At 41.6% G+C, this 18,312-nt stretch overlaps 1 protein-coding gene across 1 annotated transcript in view; it reads left to right on the forward strand.

The window, feature by feature from the left end:
- The window catches only part of LOC137631087 (uncharacterized), a 169,392-nt gene that overhangs the window by 110,297 nt on the left and 40,783 nt on the right, over positions 1-18,312 (forward strand). Inside the window, 3 exon segments of the mRNA XM_068362713.1 lie at positions 428-533; positions 6,309-6,443; positions 7,461-7,630. Of these exon segments, the coding sequence (XP_068218814.1) occupies positions 428-533; positions 6,309-6,443; positions 7,461-7,630 (411 nt within the window).

Raw genomic sequence — 18,312 nt, forward strand, 5'->3', positions numbered from 1 at the left:
CTTAAATCTCTCTTCATACCAAACTTTAAAATTCTCCTCTTATTAAGACTTGAATCTCATATTGTCTTAAACCTCATTTATTAATAAATATTAAGTCTCATGTCTAATCAAATTTTTAGATATCACTCCATGGTATTATCAAAACTTATTAAGACTTTAATCTCTTATCGTATTAAGTCTTAAATCTAATTTGTTTTTGAGTATTAAGTCTCATGATGTCTAATAAAATTTTAGAGATTATCCCATGGTAAATGCTGAAAATTAAATCTCATTACCATCTACTTGTAATTTTATATTTTATATTTAATATTTATATAATTTATATAATTCTATAATTTTATATTTAATTAGTCGTCAAAGCTTATGATTCTTTCCTCGGTAAATTTCAAATTGGATTTACCATCTAACATTATTCTCCTCCTGTCAGGTCAACCTGAAGATCCATCCGGAGACTGTTGGTGTTTACAAAATCAATGTTCTATCCAGTAACGTTGCCGAACTAGCCATTTGCAGAGTCTACTTGCTGGCTATTGGTATGTCATGGTTTTATACACGTCTCTGATTTGGATGCCATGTTTTCTCTTTTAAGTTCATAAATATATTATTATTATTATTATTATTATTATTATTATTATTATTATTATTTGCTAAGCTACAACATTAGTTGGAAAAGCAGTATGCTATAAGCATATAAGGGAAAACAACCCAGTGAGGAAAAGAAATAAAGAAATAAACTACAAGAGAAGTTTAAGAACAATAATATTAAAATAAATCTTTCAAATATAAATTATAAAAACTTGAAAATAACAAAAGGATAAAAACGTCAAAATAAAAAGAGGAAGAGAAACAAGATAGCATAGTGTGCCCGAGTTTACCCTTAAGCAAGAGTTCTCTAACCCAGGACAGTGGAAGACCATGATACAGAGGCTATGGCACTACCCAAGACTAGAGAACAAAGGTTTGATTTTGGAGTGTCCTTGTCCTACAAATGTAGGATCTTTTAGTTTTTTTAGAAGTATCCATTCTCTGATATATTATGCCATTCTTGTTTATTTTCACACCCTTTTTATCACATTTATTAATTAAATCTTACGTAGCGTTTATTTGTGGCGGCCTATTGGAAATATCTCTGCCTGGTGATTGCCAGACTGTGGTTCAAGTCCCGTTCAAACTCGTTAGTTTTTTTAGTGTCTGTAACCTCACCATCCTTATGAGCCAAGGATGGGGCGTTTGAGGGAGCCTATAGGTCTACCAGCTGAGTCATCAGTAGCCATTGCCTGGCCCTCCCTAGCATGGGTGGAGAGGGGTCTTGTGCACTGATCATATGTATATATGATAAGTCTCTAGGGCATTGTCCTGCTTACTGGGGCAATGCCAGTGTCTTTTGACTTTGCTATTCATGGGTGGCCTTTGCGCTGAATTACTCACAATGTTAGATAACTAGAAAGAGCGAGATGGCTGACAAGGTGCTTTGGAATGGTTGAACAAAGCATGATTTAATCAATAAATACTCTGCCTTGCACCCAAAATTTAATAGAGAGAGAGAGAGAGAGAGAGAGAGAGAGAGAGAGAGAGAGAGAGAGAGAGAGAGAGAGAGAGAGAGAGAGAATATCCTTACAGGAACAGCGAAGCATTTGGTAATGAAATAAAATTATGTATAAGAATTCTGAAGAAGAAGAAGAAGAAGAAGAAGAAGAAGAAGAGAGAGAGAGAGAGAGAGAGAGAGAGAGAGAGAGAGAGAGAGAGAGAGAGAGAGAGAGAGAGAGAGAGAGAGAGAGCTTATGTAGTTCTATTTTCTGGGCGAGAATAGAAAGGAAATCAATCAATGTACTATACAATGTTCTAAAACAAAAGACTGATCTCCAAAAGACATATATTTGATATAAAAGTCCTTTTTCCTCACCTCAAATGTAATTTTAAGTGCAGATTTAGCCTACTGTTTAAAAGTAGGTTGGTTAAACAATCTGCAATCTGGCAATTGTAGATTTTTCTTTTTATATGGAGATGACTAAGAAATATCAGGCTAAAATTTATGGACATGGAACATTTTTAGGTGTTTTCTGAGTTAACATCAGTACTTTTGAAAGGCTAATGAGCAAGGTGAGAACCAAACCTTTATTTAAACTCAGTAGCTCAGCAGCAGCAAGCTCAACTCTTAACTTACACTGGGAAATTATTTTGGATTTGGGTGATTATTTCGTTAAGCAAATCAAGGATTATGCTGCTTAACCAGGCAGACTTCCAGATGTTAGAAACATTATTTATAGGAAAGATATTAGCCTTTTTTTAATATAGCCTGGCTCTTCTGGCCTGAGGAGGGATCTTAGGGCCCCCATTCACGCTCAGTTGCAGCCTTCAAGTGAGAACGTTGTGGGCGCGGTTTAACTGTATCGTTGCGTGTATGGCGTGATTTTATTCGTAAGGTTTGAACTCACAGGCGACTGGACAGCTCGAGACCTGTTCGAGCAGGCCTGAATGGATGTAAAGTGTCTTCGACATGGCCTGCAGGCTTATCCTCAGTCTATGGTTAAAAGTCGCAGTAGAAGAATCCATTTAGTAGGCGAGCACTATGTCAGTCTTGTGGGTAGATAAAAGATTTTGGAAAGAATTCATTGATGTATACAAGTCTATCCCTTGGTGATATAGCTAGGGTTGCCAGACGTCGCGATTTTGCGGGACATGTCCCGAATTTTGTCCCGTGTCCCAAACTAGATCCTTTGTCCCGCATTTAGTTCATCATAAAACATATATATACAAATAGATAGAAAAAATATTAACTTCAAAATCCTTACCCCATGATATAATGTAAAATCGTGATTCTTTCTTGAAATTACGATGATGATAATATAAATTGAATAACGAAAACATTTTACTAAAGGTTTACTGTAGTTGCATAAAGCAGCCAAACGCGTTTGCAACTTATTAATTAAATGGTTGGTACCAGGTGAGTGCTGACTATTGAGTGGTAACATACTGTGGCATTTCATTTTAACCCTCCTTACCAGAGTGCCATTACTGCTTGATACAGCCTACTTTTTTCCTCTTTAAAGCTTATTGCATGCAGCCCAAGATGTCAAAACGTAAATGTAAATTTCGTGATGAATATTCTAGCGAGTGGACATTTATCAAACAAGGAAGGAACTGCTTTGAAGCAACCTGTGTTTTATGACATTGCAATTCCAGTATTGAATATGGCGGGAAGAATGATATTACGAGACACATTGATTCGGCAAAGCACACAGAAAGCATTACCTCCACTTCATAAGATGATAAAATAACAAACTTCATTATCAAGAAAAATACAACAAACTTCATTATCAAGAAAAACACAGATCGAGGAAATAAGGCATTAGCCGCATAAGTAGCCATGGCCCTTCATACTGTTTCCATCATTCAATTCAAACGATTGTACAGATGTACTACTACCATTATTATTATTATTATTATTATTATTATTATTATTATTACTAGCTAAGCTACAACCCTAGTTGGAAAAGCAAGGTAATATAAGCCCAATATCTCCAAAAGGGAAAATAGCCCAGTGCAGAAAGGAAATAAAGAAAAATTACAAGAAGTTCAAGACCAATAACATTAAAATAAATCTCATATATAAACTATAAATACTTGAAAATAACAAGAAGATGAAAACTTCAAAATAACAAGAGGAAGAGAAATAAGGTAGGATAGTGTGCCCGTGTGTACCCTCAAGTAAGATATCTCTAACCCAAGACAGTGAAAGGACATGGACAGATGCTTTGGCACTACCCAAGACTAGAGAACAATGGTTTGATTTCGAAAGTTTTGAGGTCTTTTCATGGTTGTTATTAGATGTACCTCCAGTATGGGAACATATACAATCTTCTTGTCTAGTGTTAAAAGACAAAGGAGTAAATATTTACGACACCGTGATTTTTTGACTGGGGTCAACTATTAAAATCCTTCTTGATCAACAAATGCAGAACAAACGTGATGAATGAATCAAGATGTGTCATGAAAGATTGGTTTTCCATCCTTGAGCAGTTAGACTTCAGGGAACAGTATTCTGAGATATCAATTTTGTGTGAATATCTATTCAATATTCGTGCTCATAATGCAAATGTGACTCTATGATGACTGTTCAATGGACAGACGAGAGGAATAAGTTAAATGTGTCAACTATAGATGCTATTTTGCAGTGTAAGTGGAATACAGATTGTCTTTGCAAAGAATTTTACAGACATGCTTTCCATATGAAAAAGTTTATTTGTTTCATAAATATTGATTTCTACTTTTCGAAGTTAGTTTCGTTTTCTTTATTTTCTTTCTTGTAATTTGCATTAAATATTAATTTTCATAGTTTTGTTTCTTCATATCCCATTAAAATGCTTGATGTTTTTCGATGCGTCTCTAGATTTTATATGTTGATCTTGGTGTGTATGTACTATATGTGTATAAATGTATCTAGATATGAATATCATAGGCTGAGAATTGCGAGATTTAAGAGTGTCCCAGATTGTTTATCTTGACATCTGGTAACCTTAGATATAGCACATATCATGCAAGTGTCTTTCCTCTGTATATGTGGTGCCACAAGGTCCAAAAGCTTGCAAAATGTAGAGTCATCCATTCGCAGATAATTAAATAAATCATGAGGCTCCCATACTAAATGTGACAGCAGGTTTGTGTGTGATAGTACTTCTCTTTTTGCTACCATTCCTTCATCCAAACCCTTTTCCTCCTCCTCGGCTGCTTACGTTTCTCATAGGGTACAATACAAAGAGCTAGAATCTACAGCTCCCTCTTTGATGACACTTTCTCAATTGCTGGCCTAGAGTATGCTAACCTGATTTCACTCAGGCCGCCTGCGTAATGTATGGGCACAATTTCGGTCGTCCGGCCACTGAAGCCGCCCCAAACCGGAGACCTGCAAATTGTAACCCTCATCCTTACATATCTCCAGCCCGTAACCATGAAAATATACTGCATTAACGAGTTCGTTTTTCCTGTTTGTGTCTGTTGTGGGACATTTAATCATTTGGTGTCCAAGCCTATAAAAAGATGCTGTGTGCCCAATACCAGCCATACCTTTTATTTGCATAGGAAGCCAGTCCCTTCTTGAAGGAGGGATTGTCAAACCAAATTGTCCTTGTGAGTAGGTCTGTCTTTAACCTGGCAATGGTAACTAATTTCTGCGTAGGATAAGTTGCTATGGCAATTTTCCGCTGACCAGAACAGTCAGTAGAGCTTGATACCGCAAGAGAGTAGGGGAAACGAAGCTAGAACAGTAGGATGGACGCAGGTAGACATGAAAGCTCTTGAACGCTAACAGATAACCAGTACAATTAAGGAATCCTCATCATTAGTGCTGAGCGAAAGAAAATATTAAGAAAGAGCAAAGCGGAATGAGATGAATGCAGGATAAAACTGAAAGAAGCACATAAATCTTATACTAACTTGGTCAATTCAGCATTGTATAAGATTGATTTGCAAAGCAGAATTGGGGCTGTGCCTTTCGCCAGTACCACCTCACTTTTGAGGAGTCGACATTCAAGAATTAATTCACACCAGTCCTTATGTCATTATTTGCCAGAGAAAAACATTTAGGTCATTATTGGGTAAAAAAGACTTTCAGGTCATTATAGGTTAAAGAAAGACTTTTAGGTCAGTATTTTTCAGAGAAAGATTGACAGATCATTGTTAGTCGAAGAAAGATTTTCTGGTAATTATCAAAAAATCTTTTAGGTCGTTATTGCTCAAAATAAGAATTTCAAGTCATGAATGGCAGAGGCAAGAGACAGTGACATTGGTCTATCAATCAGGACAATGCCCGTTAGACTGACCATATATATATATATATATATATATATATATATATATATATATATATATATATATATATGTATATATATATGATCAGCGCCCAAGCCCCCTCTCCATCCAGGCTAGAACCAAGGTTGGCCAGGCAATGCCTGCTGATGACTCAGCAGATGGCCCTATAGGCTCCCCAAAACCCCCCATCCTTAGCTCACAAGGATGGTGGGGTTACAATGACCAAAGGAACTAACGAGTTTGAGCGTAACTCGAACCCCAGTCTGGCGTTCACCAGTCATGGACGTTACCGCATTGGTTATTATTAAAAGAATTTTAGGCCATTACTGCTCAGAGAAAGACTTTCTGATCATTATTTGTCGGAAAAGATTTTTAGGTTACTGCGTTTTACGAAAACACTTTTGAGCACAGTTTATCTAAGAAATCTTTTTTTTTCAGGTGATAGTCTTCGCAGAATTGGCTAAATTAAGCTCGTCTTTTTTTTCACTTTCTCCTGACAGGTGCCAACTTCCCCTGCGTGGACCCTGAGCCCTACGGTAAAGACAAGGACCCTCTACAAGTCACAAAAATCATCCATGATGCCACGAATTGGGGAGCCGGTGTTGACATAGACTTCGGTACATTGAGAAACATGGGTGAGTAGAAATCGTGTATTTATGGAAGCAGAGGCCTCGGGGTTGGCAATCTAATACCGAAATTAAATGTGACAATTTACTGTATATTTGAGTGTTGATGAATTTGATTGAGGATTCTGAAATCATGAAGCCAACTTTGAACTGGAACAATTTCAGCACTGTTCTTAATGTAACATTTTCCTATAAGAATATGAGTACTGTACATATATCAGAATAAGGTCACTTACCCTACAAAAATAACTACATATATCCTAAAGCTAAAAGGGGATTGCTCTCAAATGTAACTAGTTCAGAATGAGAACGGGACAATTAATATGCAAATGGGATTATATCAAAATTAGAAAATTTCTCAATAAATGATACCATAATGACAATGTCTTTCCAGGTTTAACTCTATAGTCGCTGCAGAGATTCCTGGTGAAATAAGCTCCACCCCCTGATGACGTCATAACCAATCGTGTTGTCTCCCGCATTAACAATGCTTTCTCTCTCTCTCTCTCTCTCTCTCTCTCTCTCTCTCTCTCTCTCTCTCTCTGCTAATGTATAACTGCTTCAAAGTTCTTCACGGTTGTGTGAATTTACATCATCTATGACACTACATGAGAGAGAGAGAGAGAGAGAGAGAGAGAGAGAGAGAGAGAGAGAGAGAGAGAGACTACCTTTAGGAGAAGAATTGAGTCAATTAAAGCTTGGGTTTTCTGTCTTTTAAAGTGATTATAAGTTAGTATAGTTTGAAATTTGTAAGGGTTGTATTGTGACAACTGATAACCTTTGAGACTACATGATTGGCTATAACGTCATCAGGAGGCGGGACTTATTTTGCCGGGAATCTTTGCAGCGACTACTGCCGACTAAATCCATTCATTCTCAAGTACTATGCAATTTATCAGAATTGAACTATTTAATTCCAAACTGAAACATATTCTATAACATAATTTACATTCAAGCTGTTTTCACAAATGATGCAATGATGCAGTTCTCTTCTGCAGAGTAATGATTTGAATCCAAATATTTCAGGCCTAGGTTCCATCTTCTCTGACGTCATCGCTGACGATGACAGTATTGCCTTAGGGATCATGGTGAAAGGGTTGATACCAGCAGCCCCTACCCTCACCATCACCCTCGACAACACCGGCACAACAACCCCACTTGTCCAGAGTTTCTCCGTAGAGGGAACCGATCCTGCTGTAAGTATGAGAACTCTCTCTCTCTCTCTCTATCTCTCTCTCTCTCTCTCTCTCTCTCTCTCTCTCTCTCTCTCTGAGACCTCAAGCACCGTATCGGTAGCCATCACATACAAGTGCCCATTACTTATTTTTCATTAACATAAGACTGCAATTTCAAAAGGATTATGAGTCTCCATATCATCTGAAGAAAATGATGGTGAAGCCCTTCTATCAACTTTACAGAAAGGTACTGAACTATTTTTCCTTACTGATGAAAGTACTTAATCATTAGAAATATTTGTTTCACAAATGCGATTTACATCCCCCAAGGCTTATTATTTTGCAAAGGGGAATATAAATTCTAATAGTGAAAGGGTTAACGATCATTATTTTCTTCATTTAAAAAGAGGTTTATAATTGATTTTCCAAAAGGAAAAGAGATTTGACATGATTGAATTCGGTTGAAAATTAGATTTACTTTTCATTTTCATTCAGCTGAAAGAAGTGTACTGTTATTTTGTACTGTTGGACACAAGAGTCCCTGGTAGACTTTGCTCTGAAGAAGTGCACCCTATCACACCCTCACTTTATGGTGAGTAACCAAACAGATAGTTTAGCAAGAGATGGCGGAGGTGGTAGATGGGGCTAAATATGGAATTTGCCGTGCATTAACGGTGTGGCTGGGTGCACTTCATCAGAGGTTGGTGTACCAAGAATTCAAGTTTGTTCCCATACTAACAAACCTTCCGTTACCTATATGGATATTCTTTCGGCACAGCTGGAAGGTAGCTGTTAGACTAAAAGTGCAAGGTGGCAACCCTGCTAACCGCTTGAGCGGGTAGGGCGGGGTTGGCTAGGGGGTACCTAGCCACCTCTATATATACTCTCACAGCTGTGAGCTACATCACTTTTGGCTTGGTTGAGAGTGGACGTGTCCTCTCTCTCCTCCCAAGGCTGTCATTGGACATTTTTAATCTCTTTCTCTCTTCAGGTGTGCTTGCTTCTTCGGATCGCCTTCATGTAGATCTGTCGTGGGCGCGAGGCTGCTGTGCATAATACCTTTATGTCATCACTGGATACTCACCCACACTCTCGGTGTTCTTCGTGTAGAGGTCATCATTGCGAGCAGGGTTCGCCCTGTGCAGAGTGTAGGGAGTGGCTTGCCTCCCAATGGCAGAAATTTGGACATTGAAGAAAGAAGGCTAAGAGCGATCTTTCTTCCTCTTGGCAAGGGAAGTGCATTCTTCTCACACCCCCAAATCTCTTTCTAAAGTTCCTTCTTGTTCGCGCTCTTCCGAGGGACAATCGAGCAGGAGTGCTGACTGTCTAACGCCTTGGCAACCCGGGGTACTGGGGGGGGGGTGGTTAGTTGCTTCCCCTAGAGGAGCAACTTCACATCCAGCCACCGGGGAGCCATTTTTCCCTTGCAGATGTTTTGCCGGTATGGCTGACCTTAAGGTTTCTTGTTCGTCTCCTTCAGCACCGTGCCAGGAAGGACCCTTCTCCAGAGCCTTCAATATCTCTCACTTTGGAGGTTTGTGAAGTCCATCTATCACCTTCTCCTGGACCTTCCATGCGCGGACGATGCTATCGCTCATGTTCACCCTTCCAACTGCCTCTTGCTGACAGCAATCCTACTCGCCATCATGGGACATCGTCTTGTAACCTTCATCTTTCTGTTTCTTCCCACAGGAATGCCTGGCTGTAGGTGATCATCTTCCAGAGATCAGCACTCCTTCCACCAGCGGTGCGCGGGTATGAGCTTCTCCAGTCTAGATCTAGGTCCAGACGCTCGCATTCTAAATCTCAACGATCTAGATCACGAGAGACGACACTTGCATTCGCGAAGACGAAGATCCCGTTCACGAGGGCAACGTTCACGCTCAGGAAGGCGACGTTCACGCTCACGAGGGCGCCGTTCACGAGGCTGACGCTCACATTGTGAGCTAGGCATTCACGACATTCACGCCATTCTCGAACGAGAGCTAGACACTCCCATTCACGAACAGTACATTCACGATCGCGAACCGGGCGTTCACAATAAAGGTCTAGACGTTCCTCGTCTAGAGGTAGAGATAGGCATTCACGCAGTCCATCAGAGCATAGCCCCTCAACCTGTGTTTCTCCTAAACAACCTCGACCCTGATCATGAGACTGACCGTTCCTCAGACCATTGTCCAGCTAAACCTCCAGTGCCCTTTGCAGCCTGGGGTGCTTTAGCAAAGCGTTTGCCTATGCAATGCTCAGCAGCGCGTCCCGGTTTATGCGTTTACCAACACGTAGTGCCCTTGCTGCCGACTTCGTCGGGCATAGGTGCTTCTTTGCAGCAACAGGAATGTGGTATACCTTCTTCCAGTTTGGCTCCTAGTGCTCATGTTGCGAGCACTTCTGCTCATGAATCGTGCCCATTGTCGCGCAAAACTCGCGATTTAGAGAGCGAATCTCGTGAATTTGCGTGAATATCGGCGATTTCCACGAGTGATTCATGAGCAGAGTTTTCGGAACCGCGAGCAAATGCAGTACCAAGACCTCTGCCTCCAGCTTCTACCACCTCCAGCGGCACGCCTATACCTTTCCCGGAAGGGTTTAAGGAGCCTCCTAATAGGTTCACTGATGTAGTACTTCCTTTGGAGGACAAAAGGAAGTGGTAAAGACCAAGAAGAGGAACCTGCCCTCAAAGAACTAGAAAAGACTACCCTACTCAGAGACTACCCTACGTCTGAGTAGGGTCCCTCTAGAGCTCCCTCTACGGGACATTCTCCTCCTGGGCTTTCAAGGGAACCCCAGTGCTTACCTAAAAATTTAGAGCTCCCAGCAAGGGTAAGTATCTTACTCTCTACCCTGCAAAAGTCTTTGGGTGTGGCTCCTCCACCGCCACACTCTCCGACTGCTCCAGTCAGAGTTATTCCAAGAATTCCCTTGGAGTCTTCTTTGAGTTTGTCTCTTGGGAGTCTTGACCCTAGAATGAGACCATCGTCGGACAAGGCACGGAGATCATTTTCATCTCGATCTCATGCTAAAAATGCCTCTTCCCTCTGAGTCTTATATGGCTAAACTTCCCTTTACTCCGGTTAAGGCAAGGGAAACCATAACTAAGAGGCAGAAGAGAAGATTGAGAGGCGTAACTCCACCTCACGCCGATATCATCCACCCTAGGACGAGTAGGGACGTTGGCTCGACCAGGGAGATCTCTGAACACCCCTTCAACCCTCAAGAAATTGAGGTAGTGCCACCAGACCAGTGTCCTATTTCTTTACCTCCACCTGAGGAAGAGCCTTTGGCTGCTGGTGTCCCAAAACCCTCTCAAGTTCCCCCTTCTAACAACGTGGAAGAACGTCCTGAGCAAAGGGAGTCTAAGGACACCAAAACCAAACTAAAAAACGCTGAGGCAAGGGAAGCTCGGTTGGATGAGGCACGCTGAGAGTCCCCCGTGGCGGGTCCTTCGACTGATCCTGTTGATGACCCTGACCTACCCCAAGTTCTGGATGTGAGCCTGGAGGTAGATGTACCTTTGGACACGGACAATGAAAATCTTCCGAGACCAGCCAGTCCGAAGTTTCACACAGAACAAGAGAGACAAGAGTCGGAACATACCTTCTGGGAGGTCCTCTCTTGCATGAGGGCCACCAAGGAGGGTAAGGATATGGTTCTTGATGAGATCTTCAAGACCCAGTAGCCTCCTAGAACCAGTGGAGCCTTGCCCTGGTCTAAAGGCTTGATGACCGCCAAAAGGAAGGCTATCGCCCAGATAGCAGGAACTTCTAGTTCTTTGAGGGCAGGTTCCTCTTCTTGGTCTTTACCACTTCCTTTTGTCCTCCAAAGGAAGTACTACGAGATCGAAGGAGAATCGCATTCAACATGTCCCTCGACCCTTCGCTGGAATCTCTGACAAAGGGTCTTATGGCTAAAACCTTTTCCTCTCTGAGGGCCTCCCTCTTGGCAGTTGAGCACCTCAACGTAGAGAGGAAAGCCAAGTACGCCATACATGTGGCTTTGGGGCTCGACCTATGGTTGTGATCCTTAGGCTTCACGGTACGGTCCCATGATCTTTCTAAGGAGTCTGCTAGGAAGACTTTGGAGTCTTTCCTTTTAACGGGTACCTGAACTCTTGAGTTCTTATTGCACGTTTCATTGGAAAATTCCATAAGCAGGCGCCGAAGGTGGAGGTCTCCTGGTTGAGGAATCTCACCCTTGAGGGTTCTTCTCTCTTTGTTCCAGAGGATATTAAGGGGGCTGCTGAATGGTTGAGGAAATCGTCGAATGATTCTTTTCTCCATAGGGCTATGACATCAAGGCCCAATGGAACACCTTCCCAGTCTTCCTTCAGTCAGGAAGCACCTTTTTCTTCTCATCCCTCAACCTCGAGGTCCTGAGGACCTACTAAGGTGTCTAATAGCCTTTTCAGTCTAAAAACCAGAAAGGGAACAAGTCCTTCAGAGGAAAGGGGGGTGAGGGCGAAGGACAGTGGCCGAGGTGGTCACTCCCACTAGGAATGTCATTCCTCTTCACCTACCACCTGTGGGAGGATGCCTGCAGTGCCTCTGGCAGAGGTGGCAGTTCAACGGGGCAGATCTCTGGACGGTCAAAATGGTCGCCTTATGGTATTGCGTCCCGTTCATTTAATCTCTCCCTCCTCTGACTCGGGATCCAGTGCTTCTAAGCTTCTATGTTAAGGGATCTGCAAGGGAACTGGCCCTCAGGGCTGAAGTCCAGACCATGCTGCAGAAGGGCGCTCTCCAAGACGTTGCGGACGGGTCCCCAGGCTTTTACAGTCGAATTTTTTTTAGTGAAAAAGGCGACTGGAGGCATGAGAACAGTCACTGATCCCTCCCCCCTCTGAACAAGTTTGTTCAACAGACTCAGTTCAGAATGGAGATGGCAGACACATTCATTCAGGAGATTCGACCAAGGGACCTCATGTGCACACTGAATCTGAGGGACGCATACTTCCAGATCCCAATCCATCCGTCTTCAAGAAAGCATCTCAGGTTCATACATGAGGACAAAATATACCAGCTCAAGGATATATGCTTCTGTTTTGCGACAGCTCCTCAGGTCTTTACCAGAGTGTTTGCCCTAGTGTCATCATGGGCTCACAGAAACGGTATTTGCTCCTCAGATACCTGGACGATTAGGTAATCCTGGCAGACTCAGAGACAACCCTTCTTCGTCACTGAGACATGCTTCTCGAGTTTTGTCAGGATCTGGGCGTCTTGATAAATCTCAAAAAGTCATCACTGCTACCTTCACACTGGTATACCTTGGTATGATAATAGACAACGTCCAACAGAAAGTCTTCCCATTAGACAAAAGAGTATACAGACTGAGAAAAGTGGCTTTACCCTTCCTCAGAAGGGAAGTTCTACCGGCCTCTCATTGGTTGAGTCTGTTAGGTCACCTAACCTCTCTTCTCTGTTTAGTTCCAGCGGCCGCCTCAGGATGAGATCCCTGCAATGGCAGCTAAAATCCTATGGAACCAACACTCAGATCCACCTGACACTCGAGTTCCTATCACTCAAGTATAATTAACGGACATACGATGGTGGGTGGCAGACGTAAACCTTCGCAGAAGTCAGGATCTTCTTGTCCCTCCTCTGGAATTGATACTCTTCACAGACGCATCAAAAGAAGGGTTGGGGGCTCACTTGCTGCATCACACGATCTCTGGCCGTTGGTCAGAGTTAGAAAGGTACCAGCACATAAATCTCCTAGAGATGAGAGCAGCATACCTAGCTCTTTATCAGTTCCAGCAGTTGCTGGCAGGTTACTCTATGGTGTTTATGAGCGACAACACCACATTAGTGGCTTGCATAAACAAACAAGGCGGTACCTTTTTGCAGCCTCTATGCCATCTTGCAGTAAAGATCCTCAGATGGTCAAAGGAACATTCGGTGTCTCTATGGGCTCGCTTCATTCCAGGCAAGAGGAATGTGCTTGCGAACAAACTGAGCAGAGCGACTCAGATAGTAGGCTCCGTATGGTCTTTGAATCATCAGATAGCCAACAAAGTCCTGACTTTGTCGGGTTCCCCAACTGTAGACCTGTTCGCAACATCTCTGAACAACAACAAGCTTCCGCTGTACTGTTCTCTAGTGCCGAACCCTAAGGCTGTATGGCAGGATGCATTTCAACAATGGTGGGACAACATCGACGTGTACTCCTTTCCCCCCGTTCTGTCTGATGAAAAGACTGCTTAACAAGACCAGAGCATCCAAGAACCTAATTATAACCCTTGTAGCTCAGCTGTGGCATCATGCAGAGTGGTTTCTGGACCTCCTGCAACTTCTAGTAGATCTACCGAGAGATACCGAGAGAGCTTCCTCCATGACCACATCTACTCAAACAACCACACGCCAACATCTTCCATAGAACCGTGCAGTCGCTTTGACTTCACGCCTGGAGACTATCCAGCGTCTCCTCTCTCAGAACGGCTTTTCACGACAAGTTGGGTAGAAAATGTCCGGATACTTGCTTAAGTCCTCAATCTTAGTGTACCAGTCAAAATGGAGTCTTCTGTGGTTGGTGTCGTGGAAGGAATATCTTTCCTCTCGATGCCTCTATACCAGAAGTAGCGGAGTTCCTTGTATACGTTCGGGAAGAAAAGCTCCTTTCAGTCTCGGCGTGGAAAGGCTATCGCTCAGCCTTGAGTCTCGCCTTTAAGCTGAAATGAGTTGACATTTCCTCTTCGTTGGAGCTTTCTTTACTCATACAGAGTTATGAGATCACTTGTCCCCAGTCAGAGATTAGACCTCCTCCTTGGAATGTGGTTCGCGTATTGAGATCCCTAAAAGAACCTTCCTATTAACCATTACGCCATGCAGTTGACCGAAATTTAACTTTGAAGACGGCGTTCCTGCTCACTTTAGCATCAGCAGAGGAGTCGGTGAACTTCATGGCCTCTCGTATGACAATGCCCATTCAAGGGGATGGGGGGAAGTGACACTCAGCTTCGTCCCTGAGTTTATTCTTTAGACTCAAAATCTGGGGGTACTGGAACCTAGATGCGGGCCATTTCTGATTGCGAGTCTCTGTTCTGTAACCAATGACCCAGATCAGTTGTTACTATGCCCAGTGAGAAGTTTTAGATATTATCTCTGTTTTTTTAGCTCCGGTAGGGTAAAGAGGAAGATCTCTAAAAACACTGTCTCATCCTGGATTCGCCCGATGATCGAAAGAGCCTTAGCTCCTGATCCTCTTCCGGCTCAACGACCTAGAGCCCATGATGTCTGGGGCGTTAATACGTCCTTGGCATTCAAACGCAACTTTTCCGTATTGCAAGTATTACAAGCGAGTGTGAGGAAAAGACAAAATACCTTTGCAGCCCATTACCTAAAAGAAGTGACCCACAGGAGACTCGATACTTTTACTATCGGTCCTGTGGTGGCTGCTCAACAAGTGGTTTAAAAATACCTTAGGCTCCTTGATGGACGAGTAGCAGTTGGTTAAGGTCATTGGTTACCCAGGTTAAGACTGAGATGAATGAGAGTATGTCTGGCTTTCCTCTCTTATCTTCCCCTCCCTTGGGGTATAGCACCATGGGTCTCTTTGCAAGCTGGCTTCAACCTCTGCAGGTAATTATCACTTCCCTTGGGTAGCCTAGTATAAGTCATAAATTTATATACTGTCCACGTCCCCATTGCTTCCCGCAAGGTAAGGAATGGAAAACATCTAACTATTCCTACATAAACTCGGAATGTGTTCATAGAAGACGTACAAAATCTCATTACATTGAATTGCTCAGGCCCCTATTATACTCGCTTTATATATTTTAGCGAGGTGTTAAAGTTTTTCCGTAGACCACAATTATATACTTTACTAGGTAAAACCGGGTATACAGTATATCTATGCCAGAATTAGGACTTCTACCCACATAAGCGTGAATCATCCACATGAATAACAGAAGTTTTGTTAGTATGGGAACAAATGACATATTCAGATATAATTTGTATTTTTCGCTAACTATTACAAACCTGTAGTTATTTATATAGATTGTCCCGCCATCACCTGTCCCCCAGAAGTCCTGTCTGCAATCAAAATTGATGTAGCTCACAGCTGTGAGAGTATATATATAGACGTGGTTGGATATCCCCCAGCCACCCCCAACCTACCTGCTCAAGCAGTTAGGCAGGGTTGCCATCTTGCACTTTTAGTCCAATAGTTACCTTACCGCTGCGCCGAAAGGATATCCACATAAATAACTACAGGTTTGTATTAGTTAGGAAAAAATACAAGTTATCTCCGAATTTGTCATGTTCAACTGTAAGTAACGTAGTTTTCCGTAGAGTAGAATGTCTAGCATTTATTCTATTATTTGAAAAAATAGGTCACTACTCTGTTAAATCACTGAAAATTACGTTCATCTTTTTCTAAAATTTCTCATAACTTGTTCTGTCAAAACTGGATACTGTAATTTTTAAACTTAATATGAATTCAGTGTGTTTGAAGTCGAAGCTATTCTAAAAAACTAAAGAGATGGAAAGCCTCTGGATATGATGGAATAACTGCCAAGATGAAACTGGTCGAAAATGAAGTGACTCCCAGAATACTTACAAGATTATATTGTAGAATGTGGCATGAAGAAGTAAAACCTGATGAATGGGAATTGAGAGTGTTGATGAAAATGGCCTAAAAAGGAGACCTGACTAATTTAAATAATTACAAAGGCAAAACACTTACGTCAGTTGTTGTGAAAATATAAAGTATGCTTATTCTAAAGAGACGGGAGAGAAAGATTGATGAAAAGCTGAGAGATGAACAAGCGGGATTTTGAAGAGGTAGAAGTTGCACAGACCAATTTTTCATTTTGAAACTTGCCGTACAACAATGCATAGAATATAGAAATTGACTTTTGATGGCATTTCTGGACTATGAAAAAGCCTTTGATAGTGTACACCGGCCAATTTTGTGGAGTCCTGCGTTGTTATGGAGTTCCTCTTGAATATGTGAATTTAATTAAGTCTGTTCATGATCATAGCAAGTGCAAAGTTAATGTTAGTGGAGTCTTATCAAATGAATTTCCAGTGAACAGTGGATTACTCCAAGGGAATGTGTTGTCACCTATGTTGTTTATCCTCATTGATTTTATAATGTGTAGAACAGTCTGAGATGGTGGAGAAGGATTGGACTGGATTGGTGATAGGAATTTAGCAGACCTAGAATATGCTGATGATGCTGTCCTTGTTAGCTGGACACCACAGGATTTGCAATGCTTGCTTACCAGAATTCATGAAATATCACACAAGGTTGGGCTGAAGATAAATAGAAGAAAGACAGAGATAATGGGAATGGAGTATGCAATGGAAGATGAAATATCACTGGAAGTAGAAAGAATTAATGAGGTAGAATTATTTAAGTATTTAGGAACAATGATCTCCAATACAGAGTCATTAAAGTTGAAGTTTGGTGAAAGATTGAAAAAAGCAAATCAGACAATGGCTAGGTTAAGTAAAATTTGTAAATCAAATCACCTGAAATTACATATAAGAATCAGACTATATATCAGTTTACTAAGATCGATGTTACTATATAGACCCGAGTCATGGTATGACAATGAAATAATCTTTAATAGATTTAGTAGATTTGAGAACAAAGCCCTCAGAAGAATATTGGGAGTTAAATGGCATGACAGGAATAGAAATGAAACTATAAGAGAGATTACGCGAGTGCCATATGTGGATGAGGTCATGATGATAGGTAGATGGAGATGGTTTGGGCATGCTATTTGCACTCCCAAAGATAGATTAGTTCACCAAACGTTCATCTGGGGTCGTGGTGGCCGATGTGGAAACATCCCTGACTGGTGAACGCCAGACTGGGATTCAAGTCCCGCTCAGACTCGTTAGTTTTCTTGGTCACTGTAATCTAACCATCCTTGTGAGCTAAGAATGGCGGTTTTGGGGAGCCTATCTATCTGCTGAGTCATCAGCAGCCATTACCTGGCCCTCTTCGGCCCTAGCTTGAGTGGAGAGGGGGCTTTGGCGCTGATCATATGTATATACAGTCAGTCTCTTGGGCATTGTCCTGCTTTATAGGGCAATGTCAATGTCCCTTGCCTCTGCCATTCATGAGCGGCCTATAAGCCTTTAAACAAGGCACCAGAAGAGTTGGAAGACCCAGGCCTACATGGCTGAGGACTGAAGTGCGAAGTAGATTATAAATGGAAAAGTATTGAATTAAAAGCTCAAGATAGAGACGACTGGCGAAATCTAACCGAGGCCCTTTGCGTCAATAGGAGTAAGAGATGATGATGAATACGAGTTCGTCATTACACTTTCTATATGCCTAGAGTTCTTGTTGAGGATTTAATTTACATAACCGATACTAGTTGCAAGATTACAAGAGGCTGTTCATGGCCGGAAGGAAATGCTATCTACAACAACAACAATAACAACAACCAAAACCATATTTTGTTAATTTGAAAAATTAGTTCACTTTCATTTTTTTTTTACTCAGTGGAAAATAGGTTCACTACAGCTTCTTTCTTTTGCAAACTTTTCACAATCAATTTATTGTAGGCCTACTTAATTAGAAGAATAGTTTGCCTATTTTATGCAGAGTATTATTATTATTATTATTATTATTATTATTATTATCATTAATAGCTAAGCTGCAATCCTAGAAAAAAAAAGCATGATGCTATAAGCCCAAGGGCTGCAACAGGGAAAAATTGTTCAGCGAGGAAAGGAAAAAAGGAAATAAATAAA

This window comes from Palaemon carinicauda, chromosome 39 (genome assembly GCF_036898095.1).
Source record: "Palaemon carinicauda isolate YSFRI2023 chromosome 39, ASM3689809v2, whole genome shotgun sequence".
NCBI classification, from domain to species: domain Eukaryota; kingdom Metazoa; phylum Arthropoda; class Malacostraca; order Decapoda; family Palaemonidae; genus Palaemon; species Palaemon carinicauda.